The sequence below is a fragment of the Plutella xylostella genome, chromosome 23, assembly GCF_932276165.1.
Source record: "Plutella xylostella chromosome 23, ilPluXylo3.1, whole genome shotgun sequence".
NCBI lineage: Eukaryota > Metazoa > Arthropoda > Insecta > Lepidoptera > Plutellidae > Plutella > Plutella xylostella.
Window position 1 is genome coordinate 6250933 of NC_064003.1, and position 18287 is coordinate 6269219.

The 18287-nt window shown below is 37.3% G+C and overlaps 1 protein-coding gene across 1 annotated transcript in view; it reads right to left on the minus strand.

Annotated features, from left to right (window-relative positions):
* Positions 1–18287, minus strand: part of LOC105382017 — a 68921-nt gene that overhangs the window by 49586 nt on the left and 1048 nt on the right. The window contains exon 2 of the mRNA XM_038113487.2: positions 2651–3020. Within this exon, the coding sequence (XP_037969415.1) occupies positions 2651–2906 (256 nt within the window). The 5' untranslated portion in view covers positions 2907–3020. The remainder of the gene's footprint in view (positions 1–2650; positions 3021–18287) is intronic.

Below are 18287 nucleotides of genomic sequence, written 5' to 3' on the forward strand. Positions count from 1 at the left end.
ACATTGTTTTTACTCGTATATTATCTTCTTAGACCCCTTGTGAGGTCTCTAAGCTTTTTAAATTCCGGGTGACTTATATCTACGTAGTAAGGTTGAGCTTGTTACCGCGGCGGCCGTCGGCGTGATTAGTGGCGGACGTGCAGAAATTACAACTTTCTCTTGTGAGGCGAACAACGCTTAGATTTCGCCCACGCAACCCGTATAATCCAGAAAGTACGCCACAGCCACTTTATTTTTGTTACATTCATTCGTATGACGTCCTGACGCGCCGAGACGCTCGGCTTGAAATGTTTTTCTTCAATGGAATTGTTACGAAGCATTCGAATAAAAATATATGTTTGAATGGTAATAAGAATAAGATATACTTCACAGAATTTTTTTTTCCTCTAAAGGAATACCAATACTTTGAAAATAGCCGAATAATCTGATTCATTAATTAAATTATTATTTGAACAGAGTCGATGTATCTTGCTCCGGGCGGGTAACGAGACATACCCTATTGAAAATTCTGAATATTATATCAGGTATTACATTAACAGATTATCCTTTGGAGGATATTATTACGTACAACTATTTAATTCATGGTATGTTTCGGTGAGAACAGTTTTATTATGTATAGTCTACCGAAATACACACACACAGTCATAATATATGGTGTCTATGATATTTAGGCAGTTGAATTTGATAATAACGAGAATACTACATAATATTATACCTACTCGTAGAGCCGTACGTACATAATACATATAGTATTGTAACTTTAGTGTATATGGACGGTTATAGAAACTCCGAGTTCTCTCCAATGCACACTGAGCGAATTTAAATAAGTAGGCCATTCTACTAAAAATAAATTCTACTAAAACTATAATCGCAAGCTGCATTCAGGATGTTCTCTGTTCATCCCGCTGAGTTCTGAGTAAGAGATTGTGCCATAACAGCGATATCGCCTGTGAGTCCTGATATATTGTTATTATGATTCTTACATGTTTGTAAGTACGTTGTAATCCAACGTCTTGGACTCTCTTTCATATCGTTTTGTTTAAAATTATGAAGTATTTAAGACTTACTAATAATGTCAACCTACATAAAAAGAAGAGTGTAAAAAAACACTTAATTTAAAAAAATATATTTGAACCCTTGAAACAAATATTGGTAGGTTAAATCTATTTTAACTTTCCAGCTAACTCGTAGAGAATTTTGGTGTCCATTGTAGCTTAATAATGTATTATTATGTAATTATTATAAACTGCCTTTACATAATATGTTGACAATGAAATCTAATTATGGACTTTCAAATTTAACAGACTATCACGGAATTAATAATGGTGTATCAAAACTTTGTGTGTTTTATTTTCATGTAATTTTTTCACTTTAACTCTTTTGGTAGTACTTACTAAAAATTACCATAACAGCTTTTTGATTAGTTATTATTATGTGATTAAAGACAAAGCTTTATAAATCAATTAAAATAGAGGGTGAAGTTTTTCTTTAATTTGTTTGTGAAAATTATTTGTAATTCTTAATAACTTCGTCTCTCAACGTAGAACGTAGCAAATAAGGTAGTATTCCCAATGGCAGGTGGTAATCAGCTGCCGCTCCGTGAGGTGAGTGCGACAATCGCCGGCCACTCAACATTATGCTAATGCAATAAACCTTATCTCCCCGGAACTACAGAATACTTTGCAGCAACAATTTATTAGTCACTGAGAAATGCGTCCACGTTATTCGTAGTCTTCATTTCTTTTTCTAGCCGAATTTACTTATTTACTTTATTTTGGCTATGTTGGTGCGTTGAATATTTTTACACAGAGTGATAGATAAAGGTTACAAATGGGATGAGATTTTCCGGAGGATAAAAGTCTCGTCACGTTTATGGTTTTTCTAAGGATTAATAATTATATTTCTAGCGGAGAAGAATTTGAAATCATGATAAAAATATTTAAGTTATTTAAGCACCAGTTTAATTATGAATGTATTTGTAATAAATACTGCAAGAAAGTAGATTATATTTTTTAGATTATAATTTTATCCGTTTAAAAACATTCATTTCATCTTTCAGTAACCCATAAGAAATGATACCAAACTGGGTATATTGTAGACATTATTGACCTAATAATATTGTTTTGTTTGTATTGTAAAACGGAAAAAAATATTATTTGCAATAGGAAAATATCATTCGTAATTTCAAAATTTATTAGAAATTTAAAATTGAATGCACCTGAAAATTACCAGTAAAGTCAAATGCTTTGTTGAAGTTGTACCAATAACAATACCGAGTGGTCGAAGAGCAATTCTCAAACTGTGGCAGCCGTGACCGCTTGTGACGGCTGTGAGTGGCGGGAATCTGCACCGGGGCCCGGGGGCGACATGAGGCAGCCCCCCGCCCCCCGCGCCCCCGGCCCCACGCACGGACACTCATGCACTGGCTAATTGCTAGGCCTGCCCGCCCGTAAGCGGTGACAGCTATTGAGCGCCGGATAGAGTCAGTCGGCAGCATTTAGTGGCGGCCTCGACACTCGCTGAATTGTAACGCTGTCAATGAATGTCAGGTGCATCCACAGTTTACCCTTTGAGTAGCGTTTCGAAATATTAGACACCTACATCGATTAAAGTAACTGTGGGTGCACCTGTAGATCTGAGGGTGACTCACCTATTTGCGGCACATCGTAGGGTCGGGCGGATCGGGCGGCGCGCAGCATCATCTGGCTGGCGATCTCGGTGGGTATGTGCGGCGTGCGCTTGGTCCAGGCGCGCGCGCGGCGGCGCTCCTTGTCGTGGGGGGGCGGCGCGTCGTCGAACAGGTCGTGCAGGGGGCGCGCGCGGGCCAGGCCCCGCTCGCGCTCGCGCCACGGGCTGGGCTCGGCCAGCGCCAGCGCCGCGAGCACGGTCACCGCGCACACGCGCATGCTGGGCGGGACTAGGTCGCTCCCGGGCCCGAGCCCAACATGCTTACACCGCGGCGCCACGCGCTGACGGGTACTGCCCCGTCTAAGGCAAGCCTTGCTTGCTACTGACGCTAACTGCAACAATAGAAAAGGTTTTCAGTCAAGGTTTTGGTTCAATTTTGTATTCTTGGATACATAAGATTTTCTGCAGGGGTGTTTAAGCATTTAGCTCTCTACATTGTAAAAACCCGTTGATGCGGCCAAGTTCTATTGACACATTAATTGGAGCGACTGAATACAGAGAGTGAACATTAAATCGGAGGTAGTTGTTGGCGCGAGTCATTAGGCGGCTGCGGCGGCCGCAGGTGTCGTTCCCGCCGCTGCACGCCTCATTCCCGCAAACTTCACCCAACTAATCCGAAGCGCACTTTGAAAGCGCTCCGGATACTTTACCATACAATCAACAAAGTACGGGCATGTGTTTTGATTAAACCGACTCATAAATAAAATGTAAAGCCTTCATATAAAACGGAAATCAAATCAGCCGGTCCACTTACAATAAATCCTCAACCCTCGCGCGCATAAAGGGTTTCAGTTTAATTTCGTGTGGCGCAACATTATGGCGTATAGGCGGCACAGGCGTTAAGATGTAAAACGACCTCGTAAATTAGAGCATTAATTTTTTTCCACACGCAGCGAGAATGCTGAGCGAGCGACGCGCACATCCCGTCACGGAGATAGATGGCTAGATATATATTATACTAAGTTTACGGTTGGGTTTACGTAGAATGTGGAAAGTTTTACAATAAAAACAAATTAGCTGTGGTCTAACTCGTGCATCTGACTACTGTGGAGATTTTAAGGACAAAGTTTGAGACTAGCCGAAGTCTGCAAGTCTGTTCAAGTAAACATCGAATGACTGATATTTGTTATTCATAACGAAAGACAAGCAGTAAGTGGCCGCGTGGGCCGGTGTGGCCCTCCTTCGGCAAACAACTCACTTCATTTAATTGAATCAGCTGCAACTTTTTCTTTTGCAAACACACAAAATAAATCACAGCGGTTCTCTTTTTCACCTCATAATTTCAACAAAAACTTACTTACTTTCTCAGGGGATGTAAAGGACTTTTTATTTTATTTTAAAGGACTTTAAACTATTATCTTAATACAAACACTTTCCTTGCATGGCATAATATATGTTTTTATCCCAGAAATCTACCGGGAAACCGAATGAAAGTTCATCAACTGAATGTACCAGCAAAAAAAACTGGTCCATTAGAAAGTAAAGCGAAAAACCAATTGTATTTGTTTGTACGTAGCTACAATAAAAACATTCATTTTCCTTGAAATGGAACTCCAATTACCTTCAAAAAACATCCGGACTTTATACAAAATATACTTGAACCGAAGAGGTTACAAAAGCCTATTACTTAAGCTTGACACCAATTTTATTATCTATCAGCATTGATCATCTGTCCGCCTCGCCTACAGGTTATCATTTCAAAGGATTTCGTAAGGCCTCGGACAAGAAGGCCCAAAACCTGTGGCGTGCTATCGCGAGGCTATTTATACCCAGGCTCGCTGGTGAAGTGGAGGGGCGCTGACGTCAGCGCGGGGGCGGCGGTACGGGGGGGAGGGGGGGGGGGGCGGCGCGCCCTCCGGTACGCACTCGCAAATTCGCACCTCCATGAATGGAGGATTAAATTATCCTGAGCCGAGCGCTGAATTCATACTCGAACCTGATCTGAACCCTAAATGCCTGTTTTGTAATCGAGGCACAATGCCTCGTGCACGTATGCAAGATGTGCTGACGGATCGGAAATTCCTTATGTGAACATTTGTCCTAACAGTCCGTAAGTTTCATTACTTCTGGAAAAGTTAAATCATGCCACATTTTATAATAGGTAGGTAAGAAAAAAAGTTTACCATAAGGAACCATCAGCACCGAATAGTCTCACAAAATATTTAATCAGCTTATGGTGTTTTATGTCAACAGCTTTAAATCGAATTACGGTCATCAAAGGCCTGCAAAAAGCATTACGAATTTATGTGGCTTTAATGATTACTCATAATTATGATTTTATGTTATGATGGACTGCTAACGTTTGGCCGTGAGCTTGGTTGGCTGAACAACTATTTACTTCATAGGTATTTCACGCATATATACTTAATGGCATGTCAGCTCTTCACGATAGATACATAGATAGGTAGATTATGGACACGTCTGTACATACGTATATTGGCGGCCTGAACCAACCAGCAACATAATTATGTCCTCAACCTTCCTCATACAGCTACTACTAGCTACCTCACTAGGTCTAATAAGACATTTATCTAACATGGCAATTAATGGTTGAATTTATCAGTACAGTTACACTACACCTACTCAACCGCCCACTGCTTAACTAAATAGTGTAATTAACTCGGCAGTACTTAAATGTAATAAAAATTACACAGAGAGTTGATGTTCAATTTAAACGTCTTTGACTGAGCGTAACTTATAATTATAATTAAGCAAATACATTTCCTTTGACTAGAAATGTGTAAGTATTTTATTTTATTAGCGAGACTCACAATATGATGTTCCTTTTATAAATCTGTAAGCGTCGCTGCAGGGCGTCGGATATATACGACGGTTGGCGGCATAACAAAAGGAGGAAATAAAAATATTCATTTTTCCATTTTCCTTTTTCTGTCCGCGAAGGTCAAGTGAGTGGCGAGGACGGTCCTGCGTAGCGACGTCGCGTCGGGCTAGAGACGCGCGGCCCCCGGCGCTACATGGACGCACAGTCAACGCCATAAATATGTATATATGTACAATGAATATGTGTACTTTTACATACACATGCTCAAGACTGTAATCCCCGAAGGGGTAGTCATAGATGACTTGCGAACGAGCCACCCGCTTTTCGCTGTACCTACATTTGTAACTTTTCAAAAAGAAATAACGTCATCGGCGACTCCTGAATTTCTACAATAATGACAAGGAATTAGATAATATATTTTTGTCTGGTAGTTATTTTAGTGACCAATAAAAATATATATTGTATTCAATAACTAGTTATAACATGTGTAAAAAATACAGTTTTTCCTGTAAGTTAAGATACTTCCGTGGAAATACAATAACTGTATATATTTAAAAATACTGAATCGAAATCCGCTTTGTTTATTAGTTTGCTTTACGTATTATGTAGTGATATCATCACGTAGTGTAAACATGTATACTAATTTAATATTTTATGGAGTCGCCTGTACACTGTACAGGAGGTTCATCGCAAATACTCCCAACACTTCCCCAGTGCGATACGTTGCGGTAGAGCGTTCTTGGGCGATCGCTGTCACCGCCGGCCCAAGTGTAACACTATAATATAATCTGCGGTGTTGAGTTGTGCGTGCAGTAATCGGAACGTTCCGTGTCACCACGAATAATTTCACTTGATGTCGGTCCCAATTCAATTACACCTGTCACGCAAACCAACGATCCGCCTAATAGAGCCGCCGAGTCGCGGCCGTATCCAAGAAACTCTAATGAGTACAACTCAACTTTGTATTTTTATTTGATTTGACAAATTAGTGAGAACAAGTCACACCGCCTCGCGCCGTCTACTCTGATAAAGTCACGTGCCTGAAACACTGAAATTCTCGTGTACGTAATTTCAGCGTTGGGTTTCCCTTTCCTATTTGCGGAGATTTATGGCATATTTTTGGCTGATATATTATGTTTATTGAATGTAAATAAACAATAAACTGTATATAATATTGATCTAGGTACAATATTAATTACTGTATTGATTTTGCTATCGCACATTCACCGTAATTTTACTATTACAGCGATTTATTTTAGCAGAGCGCCTTAGATTAGACCTAACAATAATAGGCATCCGTTGGAAAACCAAGTGATGGATGATGTATAGTATAAATGTTTATTTTCGTCATCGTTGTGTACAATATCCATTCAAAATGGTGATATCGTAGATACTCTACAATACTTCAGTCCAAAACTTCAAACAGAAAAAAAATACTTAAAGCAGGCGAAATGAAGACATGCTGGCTTACTTTATTTTGAATATGAATCAATAGAGATAGGTCTCCACGAGAGCAAGAGAGCCGGTATCGGTTGATATGTTGACCTTTTGTCTAATGTCCTACATCTGGATTGCTGCACAGCCTTAAAATAACCTACGTTTGTATATAGGGTGTTACCAAAATGGTAATTTATGGATAAATGAGGTGACTCAGGTTGTCGTTCTAAACGAATTTACGGTCAATAATTATTCAATTGTTTTTATTATCTATGTCATAAGCGTTGCAAACGTTGACGAATTGAAGTAACACACTCGCATTTAAAAATCACTGTCTCCAAAATCTTTCTGTCCTTCATATAAAGAATAGGGCGTAAAACGCGGCTTTAGGTATAAAACAGGCTTATAGATTTTATCCTGCACTTCAGGGATTACATTTTCTTTTCAGCGCGGGCTCATATTCAAAAGGTCGAGGAGAATCAATGCCTCCCCTGAGCCCCAACTTGCGGACAACATTTCCACACAGTTGTTCCAGCTATTTTCAAATCTGTCTATTATTATGAATGAATCACTGAGAAGAAAGGGTTGGGTACGAAACTTGGGTTGGGAAAATTATGTAACTTGTGTTAGACTTCAGCAAATGTTGCTCTGAAACTTAAAGCGAATTTGTCCATACATTAATTAATAATTGATATTACTTGAAGTATAACTACATATAATTAGCGACATAGGCTAAATTGTCTACTGTTGAACAATATATCTTAAATTCTATATCCTCCTCATCCAGTAACTACCTGTGTAAGATTAAATCTTGATTAAATATTGTTTTGTTAACAGTATTTCGTTTAATTTCTTATCTCTCTAAGCAGCTTTCATCAAATGAAAATGAATTGTTTTACAAAGGTCAACAAGTTTAGTACGAAGTAGGTAAATTTCGTAGCTAGCTGAGAACGACAGTCATATTTTATTATACAACCTACATGCATGCTGGTATGTATTCATAAAGCACCGAAATAATCCAATGCTATGAATGTAAACGACACTACGGGTCTGAGTGTCTTTTTCTCTAGACAGCAACCTACTTGGCTCCAATCCTTCGCGTTATGCTAATAAAGAAGAAAGTGGTGTTTCTTTAACTCAAATATTCTAGGACAACCCGCGCAAAAATGCCGTTTAAAAAAGACGGAGTAATTCACTCAAAAGCTAATTAGCGAAGTGTCGGTTGTACAACTCGATAAGAATGGCTCCACTGGTCATCGTGTACTCTTATCACGATCGGTCATCGGTACATTATAGTGTAGTGCAATTGCAACGTATTCAATTGTTTGTTAGCCCCGCGCCGCCGCCGGCCGTACATTATTCAGCACACAAAGTAAGTGCGGTCGCGGAAACAATTAAGAGTCACCCCCGCTGAGTTCGCCGGCAGTTGAGAGGGTGAGCGGAGTGATGTCTGAATAAACATGTAAATGAAAGCGCGACGCGGCCGCCGCGCCAGACTGTGCCGCTAACCCATTTGGCCGAGATTCCTTATAGAATGCTAATTTTATGACAATTACATCAATTAACCTATCCTTTTGGTGAAGTTGAGCAAACTCACCAATTTGCAAACTGTGGTGAGGGCGCAATGTAGAAGTATTATTAGTCATAATTAGCGGCGTGTTCATCACAAAAGGGGTAGAGATACATCGCACAGTGTTGGGTTTAGAATTCTAACATTATCCCAAAACTTCCAGCATAATTTAATTGGTGTTTATTGAAATTTCTTAGCACTTTGAATTCGGTGAGCCCTGTTGCTATATCTTTGACCAGCATAAGTAAGTTGCTAAGCACGATCCAATCTTTTCAAAATTTTGTAGTGTTCATATTTAATTTTCCACTCGAAAGAACACGCGATATGCTTCAATATTAAGTACGTGTATATTTAAACGGTTTTTTGTATTTACTCGTATACTACTATGGATGTAAATACTATAAATAAAATGATTCCCAGAAAAATCTATAAACCTAATTTCGCCACAAACATCACATATACAAGGGTAACGTAACAATAAAATACAGATTACCTAAATTTAGAAACGGTATCACAGCAATATTTTCAGCGCGGCAAAATGCAGGTGCTACGTGTCGTGAATGCTAATAGCACGGACTAACCATTAATAAGATAAAGTCGTAACTCTTTCTGCCCCTGCTCACTGCAAGTGGCTAGTAGCTGCAGCTTAATTGCATCTGTCTAACCACCTTCTGTGTTCATATCAGTTATGAGTGGCCCGCAGCAGCTGTATTTGCGCAGCGCAGAGCAAATTTGTTTAGCTGGCCACTAAAACTTTTGTCGGCAAATATTTCCACAAATTAAACCTGCACTCGGGACTACGTGTTAAAAACGACTGTAAAAAGATTACCAGCCATCCATTCAGGACTTCTGTTGTCGTTGTTTTGTGACGGGCCACTGGAGGGTTTAGAAGAACGACGAACGGGATACAAGACATGTTTTTAGAAAACTGTAGCTATCTAGACAGCAAAGGTGGTGAAAAAGAATTCTTATTATATTTTTCTGCAACATTAGTCACACTGACTAAGACTGTATGAAACCTAAACTAAAAGCGTTGAACTAGTAAATAGATAGATAAAACATTTTCAATGTTCGTAATATGAAAACGTTTATGATCGGCTAATTCAGATGCTTAATTTGGTAGCCAATAAATCGAGATTTGGCATTTGTGTAAAGAGCGCCCGCTTGACACTGGAAACTGGAAACGATAATAGCGAATTCTATTTGCGTTTTGAATTGGAAATCAAATTCTCTAATAGCCGAACTTGTGATGAAAACTAATTGATACTGACACCAAAATAAACAATTTGTAGATACTTTTACATCTGAATCTGAATCTAAACTGTTCAATTTAGATTTATAAACACAACAGTATATTTCTAGTTGACGAGTTCTGGGGTGGAGATATGAACAGACAAATGTAGAGATATGATAAGACATCCAGAAGCAGCTGGATAAGAGTATGCGAATAGTAACGCTACTTTAAGAGGTCTATGTCCATTAATGGGTAAATGGCACACACTATAAAATTGGATTAGGTATTTATCGATGATGATGAATGTTCTATTGCCTTATGATATGCGTTTTTCTTAGCTTATTTTATTATTCTGGTCTGCAGGTATTTGCCGCGTTAAATTATGGTTTCCGTCATCGTTTAAGTTTAAACAGTTTATACTGCGAATTGCCTTTACTCTATTTTCAATAAATTCGCTGAATGGACGACTTGCCTCTCAAAAGAATAATAAAAATAAGTCTTCGCAGGCACTAAATTCTTTTACGAGATATCTCTTTTAGAATTTAAATGGCATTGGTTTCTTAAAAAATGCCGCTTTTGAAGGGAAAGCAACTGATTTATTTCCTTATTCACGTTATAAATAAACTGATTGAATATCCTCGGATTTGGTCGAGTGGACTATTGAAATAGGTTTAGCCATAAAATAGATAAATAATCGGAAGTAGATAAAAAAGTTTACGAGTATTTTTAACTACTATATATCTATAAATATTAAGACTTGTGAACTCGAGTCAAGCTTATAATACTTTCCACTACTTTGTAGTTGCTATAGATTAAGATTATAAACAGCATGTATACCAAATATACTGTCTAAACTCCAGAATATATAAGTAGTGTTCCAAAGGCTTCAATTTTAAATTCACCTGTTAGATTGAACCTTCAGACTGGCTACCATTGTTTCACTAAAACGGCATCACGTCTACACCCGTATAATGTGTGTTGACAAGCAACGGACGGCGAAACAATACGGCTGCTCACAAAGGTGTTCGGAGTCAAGCGCCGTCAATCAGCGGGGAAGTGGTCTCTTTGTGCGCTCATCGACGGGGATTTCGTTTCACACGGGAAATCATGCAAATTCCTGTCACATCTCTGTAACTTCATTGCAAATTTTACCTTTAATTCGTATGCAATACAGGGGTAGCGAAAATATTGTAACCCAAAATGGAGTGAATCAATTCGTCACTTTAAACAACTTGCATTCTATGAGATTCTATCACTGAGTGCTTTAGACTGAAAAATTCTCGTTCCGCAAAACTCGAGATATATAAATGAAACATATTGTTTCATTATGTGATTATCCGGGCGTACACGTGAACAGAATCTGTAAGGGTCGCTCCCGCGGGAAATTAACGACTACATCAATTGAAATGATTTGACTTAGGTACCTACTAGGAAGTGTTAGGTTTAAATTTATTTATTGGCTTATTAGCAGTAGTAATTAAGTATTTTGAATATTTTCTTAGAACGGTAGTGCATATGTTGCTCAATAGGGTAACACACCGTTGCAGACGACGTCGAAAATGCGGGTTCAAATGGCGTGCTATGTATATCTATCTATATACTCGTACCGGCTATGGTGACGAAAAAGCTGAAAAATTGGTATATAGTTGTGTTTATGCGCTATTCACTACCAACCATGACCATTTAAATATTGCTTGTATGTTTATCCTTTTTCAATGTGAACTAATCGTAGCTACTCATAGGTATTTAATTTATGTCAATACAGTAAAAAAATATGAACAAAACCCAGGGTGCAAAAATTGCACATATTTAATAACGTTGAAAGCTTATTCTCTTAGAAATTAATGGCTAGTTAGCGTAAGAAGCTCATATGCAAAACGAGCATCTTGTTGACATCTCATTGAATAATTAAACACTCCATGAATCAAATTAACTCCATACGGCAACTGCACAAGAAGTGTTCACTGCTTTTTCCAAACGGAATTTTACAGAAAATGACACACGAAACACGGGAGATTAATAAACGAGCGCTGTAAGCTCAGCGTGTTGACACAGTCACGGTATATGGCGTGCTCATTGTGCTAATTAGTGTTGTTCCTAGTAGGAACATGTCCGCTGGGATGCCACGTCGCTGGGACCCGAGGGCTGTGTATCTACCGTGTAGTACGTGGGCGGATTTACACAGCCCTGGCGACTGTAGAGAGCCAACATGCACTGTTCTAGCACGGGTTACAACTTGCGTACGCCGAAGAAGTTTCATTCGGTCATCTGCATACATTATCTGTCAAAATATGCATGGTCATTTCCGCCAGATACGCCACTTCATATGCGAGAAAAAGTAAACTTTCAAATCGTGTGCATACGACACCGCTGACCGAAAACGACTGAGTGAATTTCATTTGTAAGTAAGTATCGTACAAACAACATAGGGAAAAGCATAATGTTTTTATACTGAGTTCGTGTCGTCAAAGAGGTCAATGAAATAATCATGAAACAAATAAAGTAACCAAATCTAACTGGACCGATAGCTATCCAACATGACTGCCCAACTGGTGAAATGAAACGAATTTAAAGACTTTATTATTAATACCTACTAATATGAAGTACATAAATTAAATCATGAAAAACTAAATAATACCTTTTACTTTACAACTTTTCCACGAAAACCTTGCCATGTAACGTGAAAACCGTGCAGTAATGTATGCAAGTTTATGATAATTACGTTATGTTATTATTCGTTTTACATTTGTCACTGAAACCTTTTATATTTCATTAAGTATACAATATACATGTATGTATATGTATGGATTCCGTAAATTCGTAGCTCGCGGGCAGTAGCTTTTGAATCCAACCAATCTTTCTTTTAATCCTTCAATGGACTTATAGGTACACCATTTACAATCAAAATTCAATGTTTATTATGGCACTTCACAATTTTCGTCCGTAGTTTTCATCATCGGTTTGACTTAACCCTTCTGATAGTGGAAAATATTTTTTTTACTAATTTATCAAGTAACGATAGGTAACTCTGCCAGCCTCATCTGAACCATCATGAATTTAATGAAATATTCAAATACTGAAATAAAGATTATGATTTTTTTTAAATTTGTGTAGTGTTTATGTAAATAACAACTTATTTAGCTTTATGAATTTTTGTAAAAATATTTTTGTTATAATTATTCCGTAATTTTCGACGTCTGATGACATGTAATTATGTAAGAACGTAAGTGCGCTAAAAGCCGTACTCTAATAACTTTTTAATTACAATGTCAAACTAATTAAGCTGAATAAAGTTGATACTGCTCTGCTAATCCTTAAAAATGGTTTTTATGTATTTAAACTACACTTACTGCACTTATAAATTTGCCACAAATAGAGATTACACTAGAAATGAAGTCTTATGAAAATTCATAGAATAGTTTCTGTAATTATAGTATGTGGCATCAAAATACAATAGTATCTTTGTTTTTATCTTAGTAGGTACTTCTGTAGCTCCACAGTTGATTCACACGATCTCTTCAAATTATCAAGGCTTACATCGTATATAGATTCATTTTATGCATGTCTCACTAAAAAACATTCAAGTTTGAACTGTCTCATGTGGTGTCAGTTATCCGTCCCCTTGGATCATTGTGAAAGATGGAACAGAAAATGCTCTTGTGTACTGTGAATACACTAGATACATAGCTCAGTGGAGTTGGTTTGTTTAATAAGATTTACTGCCCCAATATTCGATCAGGGGACTATTGTTTAAGGGCTAACCATGACATTTTAACTCTGTGATGTAAGCTCGTTACAAGTCGAATATTCAAACAACAAGCCTCATTCGCAGATCAAACGAATATTGAGTGTCAATCGGCACCTTTAGAAGTTTTAAAGGTCTCTATAATGCTATTAAACCTTTATTTATATATTTATGTTAAAAGCAATATAATGAAGAACATTATAAAAACATGTTATAATTAAAAAATGCTAAACCAAGGGAAACAATATTTTACTAATAAAGTTTACAAAATTATCCGGGCTATAAATAGTGATTCTTGCAGTTTAAGTGCCGGTTTCGTTGTATATTTTTAGCATCTATTCGTGACATGAAAGCGATGCCTGAAATATTAAACAGACGAAGCCTTGGCCTTGCAAACACAAGCTAATGAGAACTCAAGCTCACATTTTTTCAAAGATTTAGCTAAATATTGTTGTTCGTAACACAATTGATGTCATTCTTGTGACGAAGCCTCGACAAATATGAGCACCGACGGGAGTGCCCCATTAAGTGATTGAAAATTTCAATTTACTGTAACATCTATGCCAGTTTTAATACTTCATATTATAAATGGATTGCTGCAGCCATTTTTCTGTATCCAAGGATATAATATGATATAAACACTTTATAAATAAATAAATAAATAAATATGTGGGGACATCTCACACACGGCCATCCGACCCCAAGCTAGGCAGAACCTGTGTTATCGGTGTCGGACAGCTCATATATCTACACAAATACATAGATAGATACATACTTAATATAAATATCAACACCCAAGACCAGAGTACAAATATCTGTCTTTAAACAAATATCTGCCCCAACCGGGAATCGAACCCGGGACCTTCGGCATAGCAGTCAGGGTCACTAACCACTACACCATTCGGTCGTCAAATAATATAATATATTTGGCTATTAAAAATCTCATGGTTATAGCTTTCATGGTTAGTTCTTTAGAGCTAATATTGTGTAATATCTTACCACTATATATAAAATTGAAAGAAATATAGAGACGAAAATAAATGCAATGTAATGTTAAATTTTAAGGAAAGCACCGCACCGGTCTATGCGGCGCTACGCCTTGCTACGATGTCGCGCTACGCCGTGCTACAAGCCGCGCTACGCCGTGCTACGACGCCGCCGAGTAGCGGCAGCGTAGCGCGCTACGTCATCCTTCCGCAAACCCCACAACAATTATTTTCAGAACCATTACGTTTATGGCTTTATTATTTATGAATGACAAGTTTTTATAAGAAAGTTGAATCGTTAAATGTTATTTCGCCGTATTGTTCGTGAATAAGCGTTTTTTATAGCCGGCAAAACTAGGGAAAACATTTGATATCGCTGACCCCAATTTCATAAGTTTCTCCAATTATAAATGAGCTTCATTAGCATTTATTGTAGTTCTTGGTATTTTGAAACAAAATCAATCCATTTGTAATCGAACTACTTAACTAAAATATTCAATTCTCAAATTGCCATGCTGGAATTGGTGCTATGAATACAATAGGTGATCTAGTTGGAGAAATAATGGGTTGGAGGGTAACAAGCGAATATAATACAGCATATTGAACAATTTGCGGGTAGTTAGTTAGCGAGTCCATTACCTGGCCCGCCGGGGTCGAGTATCGCCAAGCTACGAGTAGGTGGGCCCGGCGACCTCATGTGGTGGAACCCTTCAAACAACCACCGGGCTAGTGTGCCCATGTAGTAAAATTATTATTAGTAAATGAAAATTGGCATTACAACTTATTTGGTTATACCACGGTTATACAGACAGTAACTTGTATTTGACCAAAGTGTCACTGACAAGTCACTGTTAAATTATTTGTTCGTAATCCAACTTTATATTAGTTGACGTAAATCTCAATTTCGCCATTCCGAATAAAAAAATCCGAATTCGCTATTAATGCGTACTTAAAATAAGTGTCATCAGAATCGCTACCATTAACTATGTTGTTAATTTGTTATGGTCACTTTATTAGCATGACATTGTCAAGTTGACTCACTAGATGTGATTGCCTATCAGTGGCCGCGGCGGCCGATGTGTTAACAGCACTCGAGACGAAGACGGCTCAGCCTCTCTCAATATTCCACAAATAACCTGACTCTAGACTGAGTGATCAATGATGGGAGATCATTTAGATAGATACCTACATATTCTTTGTAATCCGAAGAGATACAGTTACAGATATTATACTAAGTAAATACAAATTATGATAACAAATACAGTTACTTAGCTTTTTTATCCGCTTCAGCATTTATTTATAAAATATTTTCGATGTGATAAAAATACAATTCCATTATTTACATTTATTTTCGAATAGGTAAGTAAAAGTCTTTTTGATGAACAATCCACTCGTGAAGATTGTTCAGTAACAAGCGACTTGTTGGCCTTTCCTTTTAGGTAGAAACAAGTAAATTGGCTTCACGGTTAAACAGCTTTCCCTCGAGCTAAAGGTGAATCCCCGTATAAAATAAAATACTCACTTTCTTCTTTTAGTCATTGTCGCCTTGCTTTTGTCTTTACTGCGCAGGGTAGCTCATGTGCTACATAATGCTACATAGGTAATATTTATAGTTGTATTTGATTTGACAACATGATACGCATATTACGTGTATGGGACTGTATAAAATATTGATTGAGAATTCATTTAGAATCCATCTCCTAATATCCAAGATTTTTAGATCAAGATATACCACAATACTATAAAAAACAAACAAAAGTTAAAGAAATAATTCAGTATAATAATATGAAAATACTTTTTCTAAGCACACTATTTAATAGCACAAAATAATATGTAATTTTCGTGTTACTCCGCTTATTACATTCAGTTGATTATGACCTCATTCCTAACAACCTGGCCATTAAATTCCCTCAAAAAACGGAAAATATCATGGCTATTTTCAAATTAACACGTACAAAAGGTTTTTAACCTTAGCAGCGGTATTGAAAAGAGTATGTGGCGTCTTATTGATTAATTTAATTGCATTATTTTTTCAACTACAAAATAAACAACTAAAATTGATAATCTTAAAATGGTTGAAAATATTTTTATAAAACATGGTTAAAACACTGGTAACATCTATCATCCTAAAAAACAAAACGAAAATCGGTTCATCTATATGTATACATACAACAACACACAAACACACACAGGCACATTAAACTTATAAAACCCGTCTTTTCCTTTCTTTCCCGTCTACCGGGGGTTAGTAAAATTCCTAATTTACAATGACCATGGTTTGGTAGCCAACCTTTACCACGGTGAGTGTACGTATGGGAATACCATAATGATCCATGTGAAAAACATAATCATAATGTATTATTTTCATGTTGATACATGAAAATACTCTTTTTGGGAAGGTGGCATCAGCCAAAAATCAGGCAAAACCCTGTTCTTGTTTATCTGTTCCAGAAGGGCTAGTACGGGGCGCATTTAAGACGAGACAATAGTTTTGCATCGCGCTCAGTCACATCACGCAGCCTCAAGAGCGAGCGCGACGGAGAACTCTTGTCACGTCGTAATAGCGCCCTGTGCTACATGGCCAGTATAGGTGTTTTTTTTGTTGTTGGTATTTGTGGTCTCTATCTCTACCCAAACGTTTATCGCATTCAGCTATGTCGGTAACGTTGTTGGCTTTCTAACAGAGTCCACCTGTCTGAGCATAATTATATAATACACAAGAAACGTTCAATAACAACAATAATCAATGCTTCAAAAGTCTTTCCTAAATAAAACTTGGGTTGTTGTCATTAAATTGTGAGAATGGAAAGAACAGCAGTGAACAATCGGAGCTGTAGCGGCAAGCGGACCAAAGTCATAAGTAAGAGGCCACCACTTGACCGCTTTTGATCTTAAATTTTGGGCATTTTCTTTTCAATAGGTACTAGGATTACATGAATAGGTAAAAAAAGTATAATATCCGTGTTTCTGAAATCAAATTATAACTGAAACTAAGTATTTTACAAATGTTTTAACAATAACAACTATATTTACGAAATAATTAGGTAACTTGAAAAATCTGAAAAAATAATTGATTTGCTGTGAGTCTTACTCTTACTTTACATGTAAACCTTAATTCATATTTTTTTTCCATTATTGGCACGATGTGCTGTAGGTTATCTTGTAGCTCTCTACTTGTAGTGTCCAAGTTGCATTGTACGAAGTGCCCTCCTGCGAAGCGCCCTCCAAGTAGGTCACCATGGAGCAATTTGATGCCAAGACTATTTTTATTTCAATGTATAGATTGATTGTAACAATTTGTTACATTAGTAATAATTAATTTTAATGAATTCACAATGTTTAGTCTTGGTTACAAGATGTTACATCATCTTAAAATCGTGAACATCTTTCTAATTTCGTCTTCATGTCAAATATCGGTATCCGTTAAAGCACTATAATTTTATTGTTCAACTATCCAAGCCCCTATAACGATTTCCCTTTAAAATTTTCAGAATTCACTCCAAAGGCTTCAAAATGCCAATCGGGTTGTTTTATAAACTTATACCTATCAAGTATTGATGTCTCCAAACGTGGTCCAAACATAAATCTCTGTTTCTAATCCTTATTCCCATAAAGGTTAAAGAGGATGCTAAAATACCAAAAATATAATAATTCTTGTTCGCTATAAAATGTCCCGTAAAGAGCCGAAACCGAGTAAAATACCGATAAATCAGTGACGATAATACCGCTCCCGATATGTTTATGTCCGTCGGTAATATAATCTATACTTTTCAGCACTTACTTAACTCATATTTTTTATTAGTAACACTTAAAACTATCTAATTACTTTATAGTTTGGTTCCACG